The sequence below is a fragment of the Amyelois transitella genome, chromosome 18 (genome assembly GCF_032362555.1).
Source record: "Amyelois transitella isolate CPQ chromosome 18, ilAmyTran1.1, whole genome shotgun sequence".
NCBI classification, from domain to species: domain Eukaryota; kingdom Metazoa; phylum Arthropoda; class Insecta; order Lepidoptera; family Pyralidae; genus Amyelois; species Amyelois transitella.
The window spans coordinates 911,298-936,581 of record NC_083521.1 but is presented as its reverse complement, the minus strand read 5'-3'; the positions used below and the strand labels follow the sequence as shown (position 1 = coordinate 936,581).

Genomic DNA, 25,284 nt, shown 5'->3' with positions numbered 1-25,284 from the left:
AGTTTATTTTTAAATATAAATTCTAGGTGGAAAGAATAGATACCTTTTATTGCACATAAAATCAACAATAAATTTTTCCTAAGCTTATGTTAAGGTAAATACAAAAGGCGGCCTTATAACAAGAACATTTCTTGAGAGAGACTTTGTTGCGGGGGGTATTCACAAATATACTTATTTTTTAAAATAAATTTACATAAATATAAATAAGTACAATAAATAAGTGTGTAAGTTCTTATAGATATTAAAAGTGCCAGTGATTTATGACTTTCGATGTTTCATATACATAAGCAGGTATATTGGTGTCTCTTTAGGTCTCTGTAAACGGCTTTATTCCCAGAATAGACACAGGTACCTACCTAAGTAATGTAACTAAGTAGATAGGATTATACACATATTTGCATATATATCATCATGATCATGCTTCTTTCGTGAGATTGTAGGTACTAATTAGAATTTATGTAGACCAAGACGCCACGTTTATTTGCTCTTCAGAAAAATTGTCCTTACCAACTAGTTAACAATACCTACCTAATGTTTTTAATCTATAAATGACATTGAAGTCCTGCGATGAGCCTAGTTCCTGAAAAAGGTCCAGGTGGACCTGTGCTACAGGTATCTAAGTAGGCCCCTCCCTTGGCATTTTTGGTATTAGGTATTACACATTAGGTTATATTTATTTTAATTACATACATACATACATATGGTCACGTCTATATCCCTTGTGAGCTAGACAGAGCCAACAGTCTTGAAAAGACTGAATGGCCACGTTCAGCTATTAGGCTTGATGATAGAATTGACATTCAAATAGTTATAGGTTGCTAGCCCATCGCCTAAAAAAGAATCCCAAGTTTGTAAGCCTATCCCTTAGTCGCCTTTCACGACATCCATGGGAAAGAGATGGAGTGGTCCTATTCTTTTTTGTATTGGTGCCGGGAACCACACGGCATTAGTTTAACTACCTACCTATATTTATCTACTAACACAATAAAAGATTGCATCCTATATCCATGTTGATATACTTACTGTACTATATGGGCTGTCAGCCTGATGTCCAGTGTGTGTGTGATGTGTGTGTGATGGTGAGTGTACTAAGTATGGTGGTAGGTATAATTACGGTCGGAAATAGCAACGATTCCTAAGTTAAAAGGGTCACCTCAGCAGCATTTAATGTGTTCCTTAGTAAACATTCGTTTTCACCGCTGCTTAAGTGTTAGGTACTTAACAATAAGGTGAGTCCTTAAATTTGCCCTCAAACTTTGTTTTGCATATTATTTGTCATTTTCAAAGAGAAAGAGTTTAAGTTATAGGTACTTACTTAGGTCTAAGTTGGGGACTCGTTGGTGAAAACGGGTATAAATTAGTTAAAACTTACTTAAGTAGACTTCACTCACTTTAGTAACTAGTTATATAGGTAGGTATACCTAGATACCACATAAAAGTAGGTAAGTTTTTATATACCTACACGTCTACATATATTCGCTTCAATATTTGCAATACATAGGTAAATTAAAAACTTACTGGATACCTACTGTAAATTATTGATGTAGGTATATTTTGATTCTATAAGTTAAATTTAAGTTTTCCACCTATGAGTCTAAACAAAAGGGAATGTTACATAATAAAGTGTATTTGTAAGTTTGTAGGTACGTACTTAAGTTTAAGCAACATTATGGTCCGACCACTTTTATTAAAATCAAATAAATGCATCATAAAATTAAACACATAAATTGCACATTTAAATACAAAACGAGCTAATATATATAACAACACTGCAAACACGCAGAATGATTAATAACGTATCTAAATTATACATAATTGTCACGGTAACTAACAATGAATGTCATAATGACTGTCACACAAGTCGCGGACGCGAGGCGGCAATTAGCGGAGGAGCTGAGTCCGGCGCCCCTCCACGCGGCGCACTGTCCCGGGGCGAAGCCCGGCGCTCGGGCTCCGCCGCCACCCAGCGGCGACCCCGCCCGCCAATGGGAGCGCGCGAGCGGCGCCATAGGCCGTGACGCAGCCCCGGGGGCGGGGCCTCTGGAGTGGCCGTAACCCGGTCGGGGGCTCCGGGCGCCACTCTCGTCCCGAGAGCCACTAGAGGCTGAGCCGTCGAGTGGCGTCGAGTGCCGGCCGGTCGGATGTCCGCGGAGGGCGGCGGCTACTCGCCGTGTCCGGCGGAGGCGCTGCCGGAACTGAGCGCCGCCGAGCTGGCGATGAGCCTGTCGCCGAAGTCGGCCTTGCTGCAGCAGAACCTGTCGCAGCTGCAGCTCCAGCATTCCACTCCGTTCTCCGTGACCGACATCCTCTCGCCGATCGAGGAGTACCGCAAGCTGGAGCTGGCCAACAACCCGCCTTCGCCGTACAGGTGCGTCTATCGATCGGGGGGAGGGCCCTCCACCCGCTGATTTTTCGAGTGGCGAAGGTCTCGCCGAGAGTGCTCGAGCGCCGCTGCCTGGCGGAGGATAGTTCGGTGACGTTTGTTTGTGCAGGTATGTTGTGATTGGCGGTCAAGTGATCATGCTGTGTGAGTGTGCTTTGACCATGCTTTGGGCGTGAGGACTCGTCTCGAATTAATTAATCACTCGGCTCGCGAATAATTTGAATCGAAACAGATGTTATTAAAGAAAGTGGACCGAGGTGGGAGCCCTGCGGAGCCCGAGTGAGTGCCCGGCCGCCGACATGCCGGTCGACACATACGACTATATGCACGTGTATGTATTACATTATTAAACATAGGTATGTAGGTTCTTCAAGTGTTTTAATCCAAGTGTAGGTACTTCAATCAATTAAGACCCTTAGTACACAAATGAGTGTGTGAATTTTAAACTTCAGAAACATTTTCGAAAGATTAAAAAATATTTTTACTCTGTGCTTTTCTATTATTTTAAATAAAACAAAATTTAAATAGAATAAAACAGAAGTATCTTGTTACTAAAACTTTTCAAACTTCTCTAAAATAGAAAACGGTTGAAATCTATTTTATATAAAAAGCATTTATTATTTTATATTACGATTAAGATAACCATCCAGTTGGGGTATAGATACTTATTCAAAATATAAAAACACTGGATCTCGCTTAGTCTCAACGTTAAACTCAACGTATTAGTACGTGTTTAACTGTAACTTAGTGAAACTTCACTAAGTCACAGTGAAAACAGATAATATACCTATGTGATAAGAGCGCGTTGAAATTTTATGCTTCACTGCTACGTATCTACGAGTTACGGCTACGAAGAGTGCTACACAGTTAGGCCTACGAAGTTGAAGTATTTATTAAAAATTTACAAAAAAATATTTAAATCCATTGGTACTACTAAACAAGTGTAAATTTATTGGTACTACTTAGGTACTTACATAAATATTGTTACGTCTCTAGCGGGGTAGACACGACTTAGGTTATTAGGCACCTACCACTACCTACTTACAAAGGAGTAGGTATTGTAAGTAATGTAAATGTTTTTTTAATAATTATAAAATATTAATTAACCAAGATCTTAAAACGATATAAGTAAATATGAGATCTTAATAATTATAAGATATGGAAATCTTTAAGCAATTTGGCATCCATTTTCATCTAAAAAAAGATGAGATTTCGGGTGGATCTTCTAAAAATATTTCGTTGTAGAAATCAGGTAAACCTTCAGTTGTTATAGATGACGTTTTTGAAAATTCTCACGTAAGCCAAGCCCCGCGTAAAAGTAAGTTAGGTAATTATAAAAATATAACTTTTAGTGAAATAACGAATAAAATTTAAGTGATGTGACGTCAATAAGTGATACCTTGTATCCAATTTTAAAAATACCTAAATCTATTCTATTCTAGTGTATCATTCAGCATGCATACCTAGATAAATTTATGATGATAAGTATTTTGAATAGGCTAAGCGATGGGAATTTCAAGAAATTTTTTTTAGCCTCGGATAATAAACTAGGTACCTATTACGAGTAGGTATGACTATAGTTCCGGAGGTTATGCCGGTAGAGCTTATCAGATAGATAGACTTTCTCATTTAAGTATTAGGTATATTGAAAGTATGGATTTGGAATGAAACTTATAACTGAAATATTTTTACGGTTAGGCACTGTCTATAATTAACATTTAAAGTAAATAGGTGTACCTTTTCGTATTGAAAGCGTCGGTCTTCACAAAATATCATAAGTAAGGTATGGAAACGGAATTTAAGTAGGAAATATTTTAAAAAGATTAATTTACACATACAGGTTTGGGTCTTTTCGTGTAGAAACTAATGGAGTTTGAAATTTTTTTAATATAATTTAGGTTTTTCATTTACTATTTGAGTGGTATCAGAAGATACTCCAGTCATTAAAAATTCAAACACGACATTTTATTATTAAATCTATTTAAATACTTATTTTAGTACCTACCTAATGCAGAAGTGCCTCTTAGGAAAAAAACATAAAGCTTACCTAACCTAAAAATACTTACATAAAATATACAAAAATTCTAAAAATGATTTAATTATAAACAGTTATCACATCGCAGGCTTTATTTATTTTTAAAAAAAGTTGGGGATCCTCTTAATATGTACCAACACAACATACCTTACAAGACTTTGTATATCTATCCCTGAGAAAACAGTTTATCTATTGGACTGCTGACAGGCTGGTAGAGAATGCCAAACGGCAATAAGTCCTCCTTTTGTACATTTTGTTTTCGTGCAATAAAGTTTTAAATAAATAAATATGTACTATATTATATCTTTTTAATTTAATATATGAGTACTTTTTTGGTACTAATCAGCTTTTACCTAAGTACTGTTAAAACGAAGTAAGTAAGTAAATGCTTTATTATTCACATTACAAATATAAAACAGTAGTGCAGTACAAAGGCGGGCTTATCCCTTAGTGGGATCTTTTCCAGCCAACTTGACAATTAGAGGATCGCATACAAAATTAATTCTTAGAACAATTCTCCCAAACTATTTAATAATCATTGGTTGAAAACTCTTAAATTTAACGCAAATGATCTCAAAGGCTCTCAAGATTTTTTGTAATCATTTTCGTGTGAAAACTATCTGACGACATAGCGTGGTAAGTACTTATGGTATGTGTGTATTCAAATCACTCGAGTACAGTCACTGTTTGAGCGATTAGTATTTGTAAAATGACGTCATTGTAGAACATTCAATTTGTCAACCTTTTGCCAAAGAGATTTTTGTCTTTATTGAATCCGATAAAAAGTATAACTTGGTTATGGAAATAAACAGGGGATTATCTTGGGATGAAGTAAAACTACAGTTTGGTTTAACTTGAAGTATGCACTGTAATAAACCACTTAACTTATTGATAAAATAATTTGATAGGTAACAATTTGGTCTTATTGAATGTATTAAGTAAGTATAGGTAACATTGCAAAATTAATCTAATGCGCACATAAAAATTTTCCTTTTCTTTTTTTATAACCGTCCAGTTATGACACATTTTGAACAAAACAGAGATTGCATATTACTAATTAACTATATAAACCAATATTTTTTATTTAATAATAAATACATTTACACATATAAGAAGTAAAGTAAACACAGTTCAACTTAATCTAATACAGATGCCTAATCCAATATTACCTAAATAAAAAAGTATAAATTTCTATTTTCCATGGTACTCTACCTAATTTAAATGGCACAGCAAAATAAAGACAATATAAAATAATAATACATACATACATTCATATAATCACGTTTTTATACATTACGAAATAGACAGAGCTAGCAATCTCGAAAAGATAGAAAGATCACGTTTAGCAGACTATGGCATGGCTTTTTCACTTTGACGGAGTGAAGTCGCAGGCATCACGTTGTTTTAAACTAAATGTAACCTGTAGGTAAAACCTATAGGTACAATTATTTGATTGCTTAAGTTTTAACTATTTAAGTTTGATTTTTTCACATTTGAAAACGGAATACAAAAATATCTAAATACACACAAATATGGCAACATCTGGCTAACCAAATTATTATAATTAATTGAAATAATATAACGACATCATAATGAAAAGAAAACAACTTGGGATTAAACAAAATTATTCCCAATTAAAACGAGCTAACCTCAAACGTTACGCGCCAAATTTTCCCGCCCTGTCAAAACTCAATTTGTCAAATCAAACATCGTAATGGCTGCTGGAGGGTATTTTATCATGTCACCTTTTAGAAATTACAGATGTAATCTTTATTTCGTAAATAGTAAGGTCTAAAATCGTTTTCTAAGTCATGGAATGGAATGGATTGGATGGGCCGATGATAGTACTGGGAGATTAAATTGTGTAAATAGGGATTAGGCAGATAAGCTGGGTTTTGTTTGAGAGTTTGGCGCCTGCCTTGCCGGTGGCTGTGTGTGGCAGATTTGGGTCACATTGGTGTTAAATTGTTGTTGAAATAATTAAATTATAAATGACATTAAATTTTAAAAGTATTAAATGTAAATGGATGTAGGTATACAACTTACTTCTAATTATCATCGTGATCCGTAAATTAAGTCAGGAAATTTTAAGCGACTTTTATCTACCTCCCACAAACATACAGAAGAGTTGTCTGAGCAGGTTCCTCACCAAGTTTTCCCTTATCGTAAGACCAGTGGTTAGCATCCATGTCAAACTAAAGTCTGTAACTCAGAAAAACGTACTCAGCATCACATAGCTGCAGTGCTGTGGGATTCGCATCATTGAATTCGTTCGTTTTCGAATCCTTTCAAGTTGATGTTATCTATTTGACCACCTTTTGTTAACTCTTACCAACCCTTACAGATCGAACTCCTCGGGTAGCAGCATCAACTCCCCGCTGGGGCCGTCGTGCGGCATGGCGGGGAATCCTTACGCCGTGCCGCTGTACGGCGGAGCCCCGGTGCAGGGCTACGGCTGCGCCCCCGCCGACCTCCCCCACTACGGGGACATGCGCGGCGCGGGATGGTACCCCGCCTCGAACGACCCCAGGTTTGCCAGTGAGTCTGCTAACACTACTACCAAGTCGCAGCTACTTTTTTTCAGCAAATAGGTACTTACTTAATTACAGTTTGAGATCTCTTGCCGCTGCATAATAGATCAGGAAGTTCTTACGATAAGATATTTTCGGTTTTTTTCTTATTATTATACCTTTAAATTTGTAGGAGTAAATTGAGTTTTAAGTAAACAGAGTGCGAGATAAAAACTAAGAACAAAGTTTCGTTTTGTATATTTGTAAGTCGTGTGCAGGTATAGGATGCAGGGCTACGACTGCTTTTCTACAAAATGCAGGTTTCTTTAAAAACTACATACCTATACCACATTATAATAAAAAGTATAAGTTTCTATAGATACTAACATCTTGTCACTAATTTTATACAATTAAGTAAGTAATTCTTATTCTTCGTCGGCACTTTTGTCAGAGTGGTCGTAGTTGCGCAGACGAGGTACATGGAGAGGTGTTCGGCGGGTCGTATTTTTTCCCTAGGATTGTTCTCTCAGTGATGTGATAGAGGATTAGGTACATTTACAGGAAGTAGACCTGTGCTTTTTTTGGGTTAGGATTCCGTATCTGAAAGGTAAAAAAGGGGACTCTATTACTACCTACGCCTCCGCTGTCTGTTCGTCTGTCTGTCACCTGGCTGTGCCTATCTCATAAATAGTGACAGCTAGAAAGCTGAAATTTTTACGAATTATATATTTCCATAGTCGCTTTAACAACAAATACATATAAAATAAAAAAAAAAACAAAAAAACAGGGTTTAGTAAATTCTTGGCTCAATATTAACGGTAACAGGTAGACGCTTTAAATTTTTACAGAATATGAACTTGTATACCTTTCAAAATAAATACTAATTTAAGAAAAATAAAGTAATTATTAAAGGTACCTATAGTATAGTTATATTTAAGCATTTTTTTTACTCTTAAAAACAATAAAACATCTACCCTAACAATTAAACAATATTGCACATAAAAACGAAATATAACAAATTATAAAACAGTCATTGAATTTAGAGGAATATGTACAATGGCGGACTTATCCCTACTGGAATTTCTTCCAGCCAACCAAAACATTTTTTGATCTATTAATAAACAGGTAGAAACGAGAATGTAAAAATATAATATTTAAAATACAAACGTGATGATGATACGGACGGAACCCTTCGTGCGCAAGTCCGACTCCTACTTGATAGGTTTTTTTAGGTTTTGTTCAATGCATTAATTTCGAAAAGAAGAGAGTATTGCATATGTACTTATATTTATACTTTCTTAGTCGGTATTGCAATAGTAGTCTAGGCTAGATTGATAGAATACTGACTTGCCTGCATACATACATAAAATCACGCCTCTTTCCCGGAGTGGTAGGCAGAGACTACCTCCTTCCACTTTGACTTGCCTACGCTGAACTAAATAAGGTCCCTAAATTCGGAAGGTTGAAAACCGTCACTATAATAAGTATATTTTCTTCCCCATAAATACAATATTTAACTCGAGCAACGGTATCAATTACATTTTTTTCGTTCCGACGCCATCAGCGCGGCGTGGGGATGGTAACCTGATCTTCTGCAAATCAGAAGTGAATAGCAGATCATTTTACAGGGCCATTGGATAGCACTTGACTGATAATTGACACATTGGTTTATTAGTATACCACACAAGGAAAAAAGATTTTTATGCGTCTTTAGTAGTTGCCCCTTCAATATGTCTTTTGCATATTTCTCATACCTAGTTATTTATTTATATTTGGAATTCCTATCCTTATTTTTAGCAGAGCGAAGGAGTAGAGCTGCACTCATTATCCTCTTAAATAATTTTGCATCTTTGTAGGTAGGTTCGACACTGAACTTAGGTACATGTAATCTTATGCTTATGCTTATAAATCTTAAATATAATATAATTTTTAAAAAACTGTTTTCGAGTGTTACCTAATAGAATTACACTTGTGTTCATGAATAAAAAAAAAACAAATTGGTATGTCTTTTTTTCTCTGGTTACTAAGGCGGCTCAGTGACGACGGCGCACGTTCTTTTTTTTAAATCTTCGGTAGACTAATGTGTTTGCTCAACTTTGCTCGGAAAATAGAAAGGAGACTGCAATTTGAGACAACATCGTTGTTTTGACTAGGGTCGGGGAATGGAACGTCATATTTAAATAAATTTAGGTACTTCTTAGTAGTTATTTACTTATTTATTTCAAGAAAAAACAATAGGAATAGAACATAAACTAAAGATAAATTCAATACAAGGGTACTACTTATTCGTAGTGAAATTTTTTCCAGTAGGCCCACGACAGGAAAATATAAAGAAAGGCATTGGCTTGTGTACATAATTAGTAAGATATACCTATAGTTATGTGTTGCATTAGTAGTTTTGTGTTGTGGTAGGTACTAATGTTATTTGGACATTATTAAAAAAAATGTGTTTTATAAAGTTTTACTTATTAAAAACTAACATGTGAACTGCTTTCCGCGCAGAATATAACCTGCCGCTGTCATCTTTTTGAAACAAATTCATGAAAATATATTTTTTTTAATTTGGCTCTTCTGACCTTAGCAGCCTTATTAAAAGGAAAACCAAACCTATAAATTTGGATCATGGATACCAACACATACAGTTGTCTGAACGTGCCATAGGGTTTCTCACGATGTTTTTTTCATTAGTATAATACAAAATTTCGTCAATTAATTCAGTTATTAATTCAAATAAAAATCTTTTTTTTTCTACAATTTTAATCTATCGATTTTCAACTAAGACAACTAACTAAATAGGTAATTAATAAAATCCTTAACGGCTTAGCACTCACCTTTTTCTATCAATTAATTAATTTTTATTTTAAAAATCATTATTTTTCTACAATTTTTAATCTATAGATTTTCAACTGAGAAAACTAACAAAATAATTAATAAAATCCTTTACGGCTTTGCACTCATCTTTTTCTAACATTTGTGTTATTTGATCCAAAGTCGGGAGCCTTGTACCGCGTATTTGTAATGCAGGTGCAGTGTTGTGTGACATAGATACCATACCACTAATAATATTTTGTTCATCTGTTTGTGGCTCTTATTTGATTTAAATTCTAACCTAACTTTACAAAACTTAAATTAAGAATTTCTATTTATAATTAGTACAGCTATAAAAGCGCACGTAACGTTACGTAATTCAGTTAATATTTTTCTGACTAGTAATATAATCATTAATTCATAGTATTAATTCTATAAATCACAATGTCGACCATTGTGATTAATTTAAATTGAATATAATGATTTATAAAAAAAAAACTTACTTTTGGTATATATTTACATTGTTTTGCATATTTTTAGGCTCTAGGACCTTCTTATAGGCCTCTTATAGTTCTGGCTCGTATCATGATCTTAGAAATTTTGTTTAATCATCAATGTCAATAAAAATTACTTCGTTTAGGAACTGTTATTAAATTTCACACCATTAATTCATGCTGTTTAAAAAAGATATACTAATGTGTGTGTGTAATTACATTCTAAGTTTTGTTATGAAAAATATTGAATGAATAATTAATTAAGTACTTGTAAGTTCATAATAAAGTGACTGCACACTACGCAAACGCAAATATTAATGCTAAAATTAATTCAATCTTAAATTTATGAATTTTAATAGTTTTACTTAATTAAAGGCATGACGAATCCATAAACAATTCGACAATAACAATGGAACAAAGCACTGTCCAGCAAGTCAATTATCACATTTCCAAACTAATTCCAAAGAGCCCTCGAAACTCATTGCCTGACCTTACGACACCCGACACCGCGCCGGTAGGCAATGCTACCAAAGACAATACACTCAGAAATCCAATCTCAGTTATATGGAAACCAGTAGTCTCGGAGAAAGTCTAAACAGCGGCCGGCAAACAATAATAACTTGTCTATGCCTCGATAGTCCACCAAAACAAGATGGCGGCTAATCTGTTTATAATTAGGCGGGTAGTCAGTGGTTTGTTGTTTTTTATTGATTGGTTCTATTGTTACAATCATGGTAGAAATGTTACGTTTCTCAAATGTGGTTACGCAAACAGAAAAGCGGCTTATAGATATTTCAAAGAAAAATGATTTGAAAGGTCGTCAACCTGTCTGTTTACTTATGTTTTTATGTTTGCTTTTGAATGATAATAAAGATCGAAAAGAACATTTAGATTTGGCAATGCAAAAAGTAACCGTACGATCTTTCTATTCTATAAACAAAGAAACGTGAATGTGTTCATTCCAGTAGAACATATTAAATTCACAGATGATTAAACGTTTAAACAAGAACCAGAACATTTCCGCTCAGAAGCACCTTTAAGCAGAGATTACAACGGTAAACCCTAACCGAGTAGCGTAGATCACAAAAAACACGCACTCCGGTACCGTCCACCGAATTATTACGCCACTACAAAAAATGTTATTACAAAAGTGGACCCAGAGTGCTACCCTGCGGCACGCCACCCGATCCCGTACCTGTACGAGGCAGCTATGTAGGCAGAGACAAAATAAGCAATTCCATTCGATCGGCCCCATGTTTGTCCACCACTAGAGTCTTGGCTGTGTAAACATAAGGCCTCACGTCCGCAAATAGCATGAGGTCGATGCAGTCCGGAGCTTAGCCGGCGGCGACTAAAATTATTTTACTCTATGGTAATTCGATTCAAGGTGAAATATGTACAAATACGTTCTCCACTCGATGTTGCTGCTTCAAAAGTGTCATCAAGTCGCACCTTCGAATTTTGAAAAGCAAATAGTGTTTAGAATTTGGTAATCACGGTTTAAAAAACGATACCTGCGGCATTTTGGAGTGTTGCTATACATCAAACGGCGTCAGTAGCACTCGCGTACGGTCAGCTAGCTGGAATTAAAACTGCCACGGGGAAAAAATAAGTGTGTGACACACTTAGTTTCCATGTAGGCGAGGCTAATGCGGCGAGTGGACGCGTCAGCACCAGACGGCCGCAGTTTATCTTTCTTTAGTGTGGCAACATTGAGGGAAATAGCCGCAAAATGTTTGCTATTTCATTTCCCGTTTCATTTTCAATAGCCAAGTTAAGTTAGACGTTTAATGCTTAATGTAAAAAAATACAAAATTTATGTTTTAGAATTATAATTAAGTACGTGTAGGAAATTTGTGCTCACCAAGTTATACCTATCTGGGATAAAGAAAAAGCACGTAATGGGACGGTTTGCCAAAAAGACAGTTAGTTGGTTCGATAGTCCGATTGTGATACAGATAATAGAGATTAAAGATTGTTATACAGCAGCGGTAGTACGCTTGTCAGTGACATCGGAGGTCCCGGGTTCGAATCCCGGCCAGGGCATGATGAGAAAAGAACTTTTTCTGATTGGCCTGGGTCTTGGATGTTTATCTATATAAGTATTTATTATAAAATATATAAGTATCGTTGAGTAAGTATCTCGTAACACAAGTCTCGAACTTACTTCGAGGATAACTCAATCTGTGTAAATTGTCTTGTAAAAAAAAATAAAATAAATAAGATTAATGTTCGAATCCGCTAAGATATCCGTAACTGGTTATCAAATTCAATAAAGTTACGATCGTGGTCTATTAGGCCTAAGTATGCTACAGTCGGGCAGCAGTTGCAATTACAACATCGACAGAGGCGTTATTTTAATATTTACCGACCTATTATTCGTCACATCTCATACTCGTTTCCCGATCGAGATGGCATCGTTCGCACATTGTATTTTTTCGGCCGCGAGGGGAGTGATCGTAACACAATACAGCTATTATGCCCAATGTTTATTCACGCACAATTTGCTAGCGTTTATTTTGCCCTGGCAACATCCGAGCCGCTCCGTAGGGGAGGAACGCTTAGGAACGCTCATTGTCATTTTTAATGCGATTAATATGAACTGTCTGTTATTAATGTGGATTATGGAAATTTTGCATTATTGAAAATTATTTTTTTACTAGAATTCATATTCTATTTCCGTTGCTATTGACGCAATTTGATAAGACATATGTCTTATCACGTCATACCTTACTGCAGAGATAGGGAGAAGTATAAGTCATATCTATGAGATATGACTTGGGACCTTCCTTCTTAAATTAAAGAGTTAACTCCATTCATTTCTTTCCTCTAAAATGTTTCCTTTATTTGATCAAAATATATCATTCTGGGTCTTCCTCTCATTCCGTTAATTTTTCTTCTACTTAAATGAACTTATAAATCGGAGACGTTCTAGCAAAGTTCTCGTCAAGAGTACCCGAGACCGACGAGCTTGCATGAACAGAGTTATGAATGTTGATGAAGCGAAAGAAGTGTACAGGGATCGTGGCAAGTGGAAAGATGTGGTCTCTGCCTACCACTCCGGGAAAGAGACGTGTTTTATGATGATGAAGATGACAATTATGTAACTACCAACAATGTTCAAGAAGTATATAATTGTCACCTTATATTTGCCGTGTAGTACTATTACCACGACAGGAGCACTCGCCCGTACGTGACCGGCCGATACTGTGCGCGCCTCAAATATTTACATACAACTAATGGATTTTGCGAACACGCCAAACGGTGAAGAAAGTGAAACCGAAAGTGAATTTAAAAACCAACAGCTTAGAATTTATTAAATTCTTGCAATTGATCCGCCTACAAAATTTTGAAAAGTCCATTAATTAAAATTTATAACACATTTCTCAGCGATAGTATGTATGTATGTTTTTTAACGAAATACTAATTGAATAAAATGTAGTTTTTGCCGTGTGGTTCTCGGTACCAATATAAAAAAGAATAAACCACTCCATCTCTTAACCATGGATGTCGTAAAAGGCGACTAAGAGATAGGCTTTTAATCATGGGATTCTTCTTATGGGCGATGCGCTAGCAACCTGACACTATTTGAATCTCAATTCTATCATTAAGCCAAATAGCTCAATGTGGCCTATCAGTCTTTTCAAGACTGTTGGCTTTGTCTACCCCGCAAGGGATATAGACGTGATTATATGTATGTATGTATATATGTATGATCCGCCTATACAATTATGCCTCACTGAAAGTATGTATGTATGTTTTTTTTAGTAAAATAAAATATTTTGTGAGATGTGCGTTGATCAAAGAAATTGGATTTATATTACTCAGTTTTTCTATGGCTTTGATGGATAGGTAGAAATACTGTGGTCTTAGATTAAATTTTTGCGAACAAATTACCTACCCTGTAAGCGAGAGCATCCGCAGGCAAAAAGCGAAAAATATATGCGCAAATTATGACAGTGTTTTAGAATTAAAATCATGGACATAGTGTCTGTGTGTTTAGATTGAAGTAAACTAACTGACTAAAATAGCAATTATTGCACTAGGTTGAGATTAAAAATCCTTATGTAATTCGTAAACTAAATACTAAACTGATAAACTTACTAAATTAATAAACTGTAAGAAGATAAACTAAAAGAAGATTTCCCTAAATTCCAACGATAATAGGCGTTTGAGGGGTATTCGAAATGACGCGGGCAAGCCGCAGGTATAGATATTTTATTATTATAAGTAGAAATAGTTATAATACTTATTACTTAAAATGAGACACTAAATACGTACCTTGTTTGAGGTTTCGTCAAGTGGTTAGAATAATGTGTACTAATTTGTTGTTTATTTTATGTGTTAATATTCTTATTTTTCTTGATATTGAAAGGCATTATTTATTTTACTAAAGGTCTTTATATCAATATAGTTAAGGAGTTATGAGTCATTGCCATACAAAATGAGCAAATAGGCTGTAGTGTCAGGTAAAGTTCATTACTTACTAGAGTAAAATTTTTGCTCTGTGATCATGCTTTGATCCATACAATTTTATATTTATGTAAAAGCTATTGCAATCAGCCCGAGTTTCTTCCTAGTAACTTTTTGGGGCGCAATATTGTATGTAGAATTGTAGAATTCAATGACCATTTGATTTGACCATTTCATTGACCAAAATAGCTATATAAGGTATTTAATTAAATTTTGATGGGAGCTTAAATAAACCTGTGGGCCTGCTGGAAGAAATTTCTTTATAGAAATAAGTAGTGCCCTTATACTGAATTTCTCTTTATTTTAAGTTTTATTCTTATTTTGCTTGATGCACATAAATATATAAATAAGTAAATAAATAAACATCTTAAAAATAGAAATACTGGGACATAACCTGTACAGAGCCTGAACGCTAGCACTCTGTCAGGTAATCGAGCTGTCCATCAAAGCTCTGTCTATCCCTCAAACAATAAAACGTGATTGCAAACCAATAAGCACATCCAGCCGTCGCGCCACGAGAAGTCATTACACAAATCAACGGTCACTTAACCCCACACGACATTGTACCGTGTTGTTCTCTTTGCAACTAAACGATTGAACTCTTAGTCACATTTTACGAGGCTAAACAGGCGGATATAGACAGGAAGAGAAGATAAGATGTATAATTAAATATCAACGTTTGAGAATGTCTGCCTTTAAAGTTACCTGTACTAAATCACAAGGTCCCAGGTTCAACCACGTGAAAGCCATGATAGACATGGCTATTATCAATTTATTTTTCTAGTAGATTTTAGAACTTTTTACAACTTACACTTACTACTACAAACAAGCTAATGGTTTAAGTATACCACATGTCTACCACTTACGTCATTTAAAAAGGGAATACATGATTTTACCCTAAGCATGCGCAAAGGTTCTAAAACATAGGTACTTACATGTCTTGTTAGGGACTATTTTGAAGGTAATTTGAATAAAATTTTAACGGTAATCTGACTAATTTGAATAAATCGCAAACTTGAATCGAAAGCGAGGCGTCACACCCTATTCATGCAAAATATAACTTTCCCAAAAGTAAAAACAGGGTCAAATAAGGAACCCAACCAAAATCCACGCATAGAGTGCGTTTGATGACCGAGCGATTGCCATGAAATTGGCACGGAGGGCCGGAGGGTCGAGCGGAGGGGCAAGCGGGAGGGGACCATTGGCGAGTGCGCGTGACGCTGGCCAAACTGTAATTAGTGTTCCAAAGTTAAATTCAAATGCGGAATTTTAATTCTCAAGTTGGCAATTCCAGGGTTTTGGATGTGAGGCTTTTTGCAACTTTACTTTTTTTTCGGAGTGTGGTAATGGTTATTTTATGGCATTGATTTATACATCGGACTAAATTGAATCCAGGACTGTGGAAGTTGTCTTCGGCTAGCTAATTTTTTTTTTAATTCTTGAATTACCTAACTATAACCTCATTTTTATTATTAAAAATTTGGCATTAAGTTCAAATTTGTACGTCCGACACAAGGTGTAGTCGACCAAACAACTTTTGCAAAGCTTTCATACATACATATTAGTCGCCGACCGGCTAAAAGAATCTCAAATTTATAAGCCTATACCTTAGTCGCCTTTCACGGCGTCCATGGTAAATAGATAGAGTGGTCCCATTTATTTTTTATTGGTCCGGCACCAATAAAAAATAAATGTCACCACTCTATATAACCACACGGCACTATTCATATATAGATATTTTTATTATTAAAATCCAATGTGATGTCCCCACCCTTCCCACTCTTCCCGGTCAGCTAGTTCAATTACCGGATGTTTGTTGTCAAAATATATGCGTTACCTCCGTCACTTACATATACCCGGGATGACATGTACAGACGTACACGACGACCGGAAAATTATTATGAAAATTGTCCTATTATGTTGGTAGTTATGAGTTAAAAATCAGTTCCAAAGATTCATAAGTAACAACATTTTGACAGAGTTAATGTTAGATCATACATACATACATATGGTCACGTCTATATCCCTTGCGGGGTAGACAGAGCTAACAATCTTGAAAAGTCTGAATGGCCCCGTTTAGCTATTTGGTGGTTAATGATAGAATTGAGATTCAAATAGTGACAGGTTGCTAACCCAACGCCTAAAAACGAATCCCAAGTTTGTAAGCTTAGGTATCCCTATAATGTTAGAACTTTGCACTTTATTACTTTTCTATAGTAAAAAGTATATAAAGAAGTCCTCGCTCGGGGCTTCGCACCCGTCGGATTTTCTTTTCCCAACTAACACAACCAGGTAAAAAAGAATTTAAAAGAAAATAGATAACTAGAGGCCGCCCGCGACTTCGCCCGCATGGAAACCCTATCAATCCCGCGGGAAATCCGGCATAAAAAGTAGCCTATATGTTATTCTGATCTTCAGCTACCTACATACCAAATTTCATCGTAATCGCTTTAGTAGTGACAAACATCCATACTGACATACTCACAAACTTTCGCATTTATAATATTAGTAGAATTAATATTTTTCCCCGAGACTAATTGACTAACCAAACAGATAAAGTAAATACGCCACAACAAAAAAATCTATGAATGTAAACATCTATTTACGTGTCATTAAACGGTTTGATTTAAAAATAATGACGCCTTCATCCACAGGAACGCCATTGAGACCAACAGAAATAGCCAACTTTTCAATTAAAAGCTCACTGAGATCAGCCGATAACAAAATGTCCGGCTGCTCACAAAGAATTTAAAATGCACACGCAAAATAATAAGTTTATAGAAGTACCTACTCTCACGTTTATTTTTTAAAGGTGACTCTTCAATGGTATAAGTTTTCCTATTTTCATTTGGACAGAAAAAAATGTCATAAAAATTAGTGTGGCCTAATCGTTATTATGCAGTGCAAGATGTTATTAGAATGGTCTGCCAAATAGTTACCAGAACATCTTCATTCTTCAATTATTTTTTTATTAAAATGACAGAAATATGTTTTCAATGTTATATTTTCAAAAGTTACGAAACATCATCTTGTCATTATAATACATTGAAGTCACTAAAATGGGCCCAACGTCTCAGCAAACTTGGGTACAGTTTTCAAAGGAAAAACTAGAGTTTTCAATAGTTTTTTTTTATAAAGCTAAGTTTGTTTTGGAGTTGGCAACACTGGGCAGGTATCAATAAGAACCCACTGTTTTAAGAATACATCACTTGATAAATGTGAAAGTGAATTTAAAAATTAGTATATTTCTGCTCCAGCTTTATTTAACCGCCTTCAAAAGTATGTATGCGTGTATGTTTCTCCGCGATTATCTCGCTGAACCAATTTCGATGCGGTTTTCAGGAAAATGTTTATTACACTTAGAGAGTAGATTTTAGAGATTTAACCGACTTCAAAAAAGGAATATATCAATTGATTCTATTTTTCTACAAAAGTTATAATTACTTCAACTACATTCTATAAAGCACATCAACTCTGCACACTCGATATTTTAAGTCGCGCACATTTTTTGATGCCGCAGCGATACGGAATAATAAGTCCAAAAACACAGTCGTGGCACACAATGGCAGACAGAATGGGGAGTAATATTTTATTGAAAGCCCCTTTTCCATTGGAGTGTTGTGTAAATAGAATGAGCGGTGAGCTCGGAGTAATGTGTGGAATATTGCTGCCGTGTGAGTTCCGAGACAGTGATGGGTTCGACGTACAGACTGAATTTTTTTAAATGCGCAGTAGTTCTATATTTATTGCATATATACTATATATACGTATATATGTTCCCGCTACTTCGTCCGCGTGGAATAGTTATTTCGGGCATCATTGAAGCCCTCAAGTAGGAATAATTTTCCCCGTTTTTTTCACATTTTCCATTATGTCTTCGGTCCTAATAGTTGCAGCGTGATGTTATATAGCCTAAAGCCTTCCTCGACAAATGGTCTACTGAACACAAAAAGAATTTTTCAATTTGAACTAGAAGTTCCTGAGATTAGCGCGCTCAAACAAACAAACAAATCTTCAGCTTTATAATATTATTTATTAATTAAGTAATTTATTAGTTAAGTATAGATTGGAATTATTTATTGTCGTCTTGTTATACACGCAGTTTTCAGCGCTCTTGTCTATATTCTTACAGCTGCTTTTAACTCCCTATAAAATCATCTAATATACCTTTTTTTTTTGTTAATGCGAGTGTGTTTTGTCGGCAAAAAAAATATATATGATAAATTTTCTACATTTAAATGTCGGAAAATTAGTGGTGACGGGTACCTGCTATTTGATACAGGTTCCACATTTTCGCTTGTGGGCAAAAAAAATATATATGATAAATTTTCTACATTTAAATGTCGGAAGATAATCGGTGATGGGTACCTGTACATACAGGTACCACATCTTCGCTTCTAATGTCCCTTTATGTGTATAGTATGATGTGTAGTCGCGTGCGCATCTGAGCGGCTGCTTTAGTTTCCAGGCTGATGACCTCCACCTCTGGCGGGATGGGCCACGTCAACAACATGGGCGGGCTGGCGGCGTGCGCGGGACCCGATGCGAAGCCAATGCAATTCCCCTTGGCGCAGAGACGGAAAAGGAGGGTGTTATTTACGCAAGCTCAAGTAAGTACTTGCCCTGGCATTAATCCCGGTTGATTCATTTTAAAAGAAGAGAATGATATTTATTTTTTTATTAATTTTTTTTTTTAAACCGCCGAGCTTGCATTAAGAGAACGTGGATGAAACGAAGGAAGTATGCAGAGATCGTGGCAAGTGGAAAGAGGTATTCTCTCCTCCTCCCTCCCCTCCGGAAAAGAGGCGTGATTTAATTATTTTTTTCTTGTTTTATGTTACATATGACAATGAAATTCAAAAAAATTATTTATTATTATGGGATACTTAATATCACTTAATATTTGTTATGGTTTCACAACATTGGTTGACGTCATAGAAATTACTTTAAACTAAGTTTACTGCCGCTTCCAAAGCGTCAATGCAGAAGAAGCGGTAACAAACTTCACTGCAGCATTTTCTTCAACAATGTCATTTTGACAACTATCCAAATTTAGAATAGAAATGTGGACGAGAGAATCCAAACAAACATCCAAATCTGGAATCCTTCAGAAAGGAGTCTGATGTATATACATATTCAATTAGTTACTTCATTAAAGACATAGTACCTAAAGAAATATACAAGAAATACCTACCTAAAGACATATACGTCCTTATACTTAATAACATCGGGAACTTTTGTTCACTTGCCCCGTGCCCCGAATAATTTCTCCGTATTTGCCCGCGAAGGGGAGCTTTCCCGGATCTTTATTTGCCGATCATTTTACAAATAAATACCGGCTGGGGGACTACCTGCGATAATTTGCGACTTGATGCTGCCCATTCAATGTGCTACTGGTGTAGGATTACTAGACGTAGATTTTATGAAAAGGCTATTATTTATTTAATTATTTTATTTTATTCAATCCCCAAAAATTATAAAATCTACCACCTATGAATGATCTAACGTTTTTTTTTAAATTTTGTTTCACTTTTGTCAGTTTTATTTATTTATTTTTTTGACATTGACATTTGACAGCTTTATAAAGATTACTATTTGAAATTAACTTTTGCCCGCGTCTTTGGTCGCGAAGCTTGTAGTTTATCGCAAGTTATATGGGAACAGAGAATAAGGGATGATATAAGCTGTATGTATAAAAATAATTTCCGTGTATACCTTACTGATATTCGTATAAAATAATTCCTAACTCTCCGGCAAATATTTTGATCAAATAAAGCAAAAAATAAACGTTGCAACATACTACAGCAAGTAAAAAAAATAACCGAGAAAGGAGATGAACGGAAGAAGCTCCACTTAACTCCACCGACAAGAGTTAGCTCTTAAATTTAAGAACTCTTCGTTAGAATATCTTCAGTTTGATTACAAAAACCCAACACGTTCATTCACTTTTAAAATTTATAGTTATTCAAAAGTCGCATCATGAATAGCGCGCTTTAGTAAGGGGAGATTTTCCTGATCGCGTCAAACGTGAGTTTTATTACAAGCGGTGCCATAGCGACTGCGCCGGAGCGGGTTTATCTCGATATCATTTGTTGACTGGCTGGACGAAAGTTGGGCGTTGAAAATTTATTATTTCACTAGAGGCCGCCCGCGACATCGTCCGCGCGGAATCATTCCCGCGGTTTTTCTTTTCCAAACTCATACAACCAGATAAAAAAAGAATTCAAAAGAAAATAACTAGAGGCTGCCCGTGACTTCGTTCGCATAGAAACCCTATCAATCCCGCGAAAACTCCGGGATAAAATGCGGATCTTCAGCTACCTACATACCAAATTTCATCGTAATCGGTTCAGTAGTTTTTACATGACATACTCACAAACTTTCGCATCGCTATTAGTAGGGTATCGAAGGAAAAAGAAGGCGCACATAAGCGTTATGTCTTTATTTTTAAGAGGGTAGACAGAGTTAACAGTCTTGAATTTGAATTTGCTATTTATTGTAACCTCTTGTTGATAGCTGTCTAAATATGTATTTGAAATTTGGCATAACCTGCGTGGTTGATGAGATCTAGAGTTACACTAAGAGAGGATATTCCAAAATTTCCACGGAATCAGAAATTTAAAAAAAATAGGACCACTCCGATTCAATCTCATGGATGTCGTAAAAGGCGACTAAGGTATAGGCTTACAAACGTAAGATTCTTTTTATAGGCGATGGGCTAGCAACCTGTCACTATTTAAATCTCAATTCTATCATGAAGCCAAACAGCTGTACGTGGCCTATCAGTCTTTTCAAAACTGTTGGCTGTGTCTACCCCGCATGGGATATAGACGTGATTATATGTATGTACAGAAATTTTACGCGAGAAGATTCGCGTGCGTTCTCTAGTAGTATATACAATGAAAATCATTCTCACTTTTATTCTCCGTCTACCTGATTACATCTCTAGAAAGGAGACTTGTAAGCGCCGTTGTCCGTGACTGAAAACCATTTCATCACATCATCAATCACCGATGATGAAATAAACCAATAAATAAACAGACCAAATTTCGCACACACTAAAAACATAACACCTTTTTTGGTCAATCGCGTTAAACAACTGGCCAAAGAATGCAGAATGGAATTAATTAGTGGAATCCCCCATAGGGCGGCGTAGGGCGGCATAGGGCGGCATAGGGCGGGATGGTGGGCGGGCCGGAGACGCCTTTCGCAATTAAATAGCCTGCGTTAACGTAATTTGAATTTAGCTACAGGAATGTTTCATTACGGAGGGCATGATGGCGGTTTTATTTGTGTTTCAGCTAAATTTAGATCTCTTTATCATAGAGTTAAGGTGGCTCTCATCGTAATGTGTTTACGATCGCTTTCCCAGAAATCGCAGTTCATCAACATGCATACATACATATGGTCACGTCTATATCCCTTGCGGGGTAGACAGAGCCAACAGTCTTAAAAAGACTGAAAGGCCACGTTCAGCTGTTTGGCTTCATGATAGAATTGTGATTCAAATAGTGACAGGTTGCTAGCCCATCGCCTATAAAAATAATCCCACGTTTGTAAGCCTATCCCTTAGTCGCCTTTTACGAAATCCATGGGAATGAATCGGAGTTGTCCTATTCTTTGTTAATTTCGTTCGTTCGTTAATTTCTGTTTCTGTGGAAATTTTGGAATATCCTTCTCTTAGTGTAACTCTAGATCCCATCAACCACGCAGGTTACGCCAAATTTCCAATATTTAGACAGCTTTCAATAACAGGTTACAATAAATAGCCTAAAACTAATTAATTTTAAAAAAAGGTAATATTTAAAAGACAAAATAAATAAATAAAAATAATAATAAAATAAAAATTCTTCTGATCTTTCTGATCCATTATATTTGTATGGCTAATAAAAATAACAATCAATTAATACAAATTTTATTAAAAGTTATCCAAACATAGGCCAAAAAGTAAACGCGTGCTAATCCACGGGCGTTACCTACTATAAGTATAAAATATTACATTACATACATAAACAACAAATTGTAAAACACTTGACAATACGCACGTCTACGCCTACGCTACGCCGTAGCAGACCTACGACGCGCTACGATGTGTACGTAGCCGCGTAGCGTATGTGCTACGAAGTTTTTGTTGACGTAGCGCGGGGTCTACGTACCTTTTTTCTATCAAATAGTCAATTATGATCTAAAAGTATTCACTTAAAACTATTAATTACGATTTAAGAGTTTTGTTTCTGTAATGTATTCATTAAATTTATTTATTTATTTAAAACTTTATTGCACAAAAAAATGTACAAAAGGCGGACTTAATGCCGTTTGGCATTCTCTACCAGCCTACCAGCTGACCCAACAGAAAAACCTTTAAGTTGGTGGTGCGATGCGATTGCACATGCATACTGCAATATATATACATTACAAATAAATGCATAAATACATACAAAAAATACATAAAATACATTAAATGTACTTATTAAAGTTAATTTTCGTAATTGGAGAACATATGGATTGCGGTAGTGATGAGTATTTTATTTAACGAGAATTCTGAAGACTAACTTCCAATGTTCAAAATAATCATTGATTCGTATGTACATAAGTTCATACTGGCAAAATATTTGGTTTTCACAGTTGTATTGTTAATCTGATTTTAACACAGGCACATAATTTAATACCTGATAGGGATAGGCTAATAAACTTGGGATTATTCTTTTAGGCGATTGGCTAGCAAAACTGAATTTCAATCTCAATTCTATCTTAAAGCTAAATAGTTGAACGTGACCTATCAGTTCAAGATGGTTGGCTTTGTCAACCCCGCAAGGGATATAGACGTAATTATATGTATGTATGTATGATTGTCTACACTAATATTATAAAGAGGAAAACTTTGTTTGTTTGGTTGTAATGAATAGGCTCAAAAACTACTGGACCGATTTTAAAAATTCTTTCACCATTTGAAAGCTACATTATCCACGAGTAACATAGACTATATTTTATTTTGGAAAAAAATAGGGTTCCGTAATAATATATAAAAATAATTGGCAAAACAGCGTTTGCCGGGTCAGCTAGTACCATATAAAAAGCGATAAATAAATTAAAATAGTAAACTAATAGCGTCCATATCTGTATCGTGGTGATTATTTAATTAAGCTAGTGACATAACCTGTTTGTTTTGTGTCAGGTCTACGAGTTGGAGCGGCGGTTCAAGCAGCAGAAGTACCTGTCTGCCCCGGAGAGGGAGCACCTCGCCTCGCTCATACACCTCACTCCCACGCAGGTCAGTCAATCGTCCACTGCTTACTCTACTTTGCAACTTTTATCTTCCATAGACAAAGATTTAGCAAAACCAAATCAAGGCATAGGTTGACAAAGTTTTGTTTTAGCGTTTATTGAATTTAGTATCAAAACAGCTAATAAAACTTGGTGAAATATTTGGTTTTAGTTAAAGTAAAGTGAAAGTAATTTGTTTTTATTTTCTCCTACAATCGTACATGAAAAGTTAACGCAAATATTACTTTAACATCCATAGAAAAGATATGCCTTGTTCAAAAGTTGCAGGGACCATACGGTACTTTTAATTAAACTTTAAGTCAGTGTGCCATGTGGCTCCCGGCACCAATACAAAAAAGAATAGGACCGCTTAGGGATAGGCTTACAAACTTGGGATTCTTTTTTAGACGATGGGCTAGCAACCTGTCACTATTAGAATCTCAATTATATCACTAAGCCAAATAGCTGAACGTGGCCGTTCAGTCTTTTCGAGACTGTTGGCTCTGTCTACTCCGCAACGGATATAAACGTAACCATATGTATGTTAAAGTCAGGCCTAAAAACAACAAGAAACCCAACTTATTGCGTCCCAACACTTCACGCATCGAAACCCATTAGCTGGTAACATTTAAGTGGGATGTCCCCGGCACGCGACGCCCCGGGTGCCAGCCGCACAGGCCACATAAATCAGCCAGTAATCGTCTGTTTTGCCCCGGCCCCGGGGCATGCCCCGGTCGATTGCTAAGCTCAATAGAATGCCTATAGAGGGCGTGAGACGCCGTGGGCATTTGTTTTGTGTTCTGATGTTGTTGATTTGATTTTTGACACATTTCCTGTGTTGCCATTTGTTGATTGAATTTACCGGTAACCGCTTTTAAAGCTGGGGGTCAATTAAAGGCATAAATGAATTATTGGTAGAGGTATTTATTTAGTGAGCTGCTGTATGTTCTTCGCTGAAGGAATACTATACATTCTAAAGTAGGTAAAACTCAATCAGGCAAAACTATGATTTAAAATCTGTTCTTCTTCTGGTGCTTCTCCAAATACTGACGCTTGAATCATGCATATTTTTCCTATTTTCAGTCAGGTGAAACTATTTATCCCAGCACTCGCTATCCCCGTTTTTACGCAATCAAGATTTTTCCTCAGTCCGCAATGTTTCTTTAAAAAAGACGACTTAATCCATGTTCGATCATGCTATTCCAACCGTTTGTTATTTTCACCACTGGTAACACGTACAGGAGTTAGCTCGTTAGGTTGGCATCTCGTTTCACGCGCCGGCGGCCGCGCACGAATAGGGAGGCTCGCTTTGATTCT

General features: G+C 36.0%; 1 protein-coding gene across 1 annotated transcript in view; it reads left to right on the top strand.

Moving 5' to 3' along the window:
- Positions 1-2,126: 2,126 nt before the first annotated feature.
- Positions 2,127-25,284, top strand: part of LOC106137878 (homeobox protein Nkx-2.1) — a 35,782-nt gene continuing 12,624 nt past the window's right edge. Inside the window, exons 1-4 of the mRNA XM_060949330.1 lie at positions 2,127-2,368; positions 6,763-6,956; positions 19,165-19,313; positions 23,879-23,974. Of these exons, the coding sequence (XP_060805313.1) occupies positions 2,142-2,368; positions 6,763-6,956; positions 19,165-19,313; positions 23,879-23,974 (666 nt within the window). The 5' untranslated portion in view covers positions 2,127-2,141. The remainder of the gene's footprint in view (positions 2,369-6,762; positions 6,957-19,164; positions 19,314-23,878; positions 23,975-25,284) is intronic.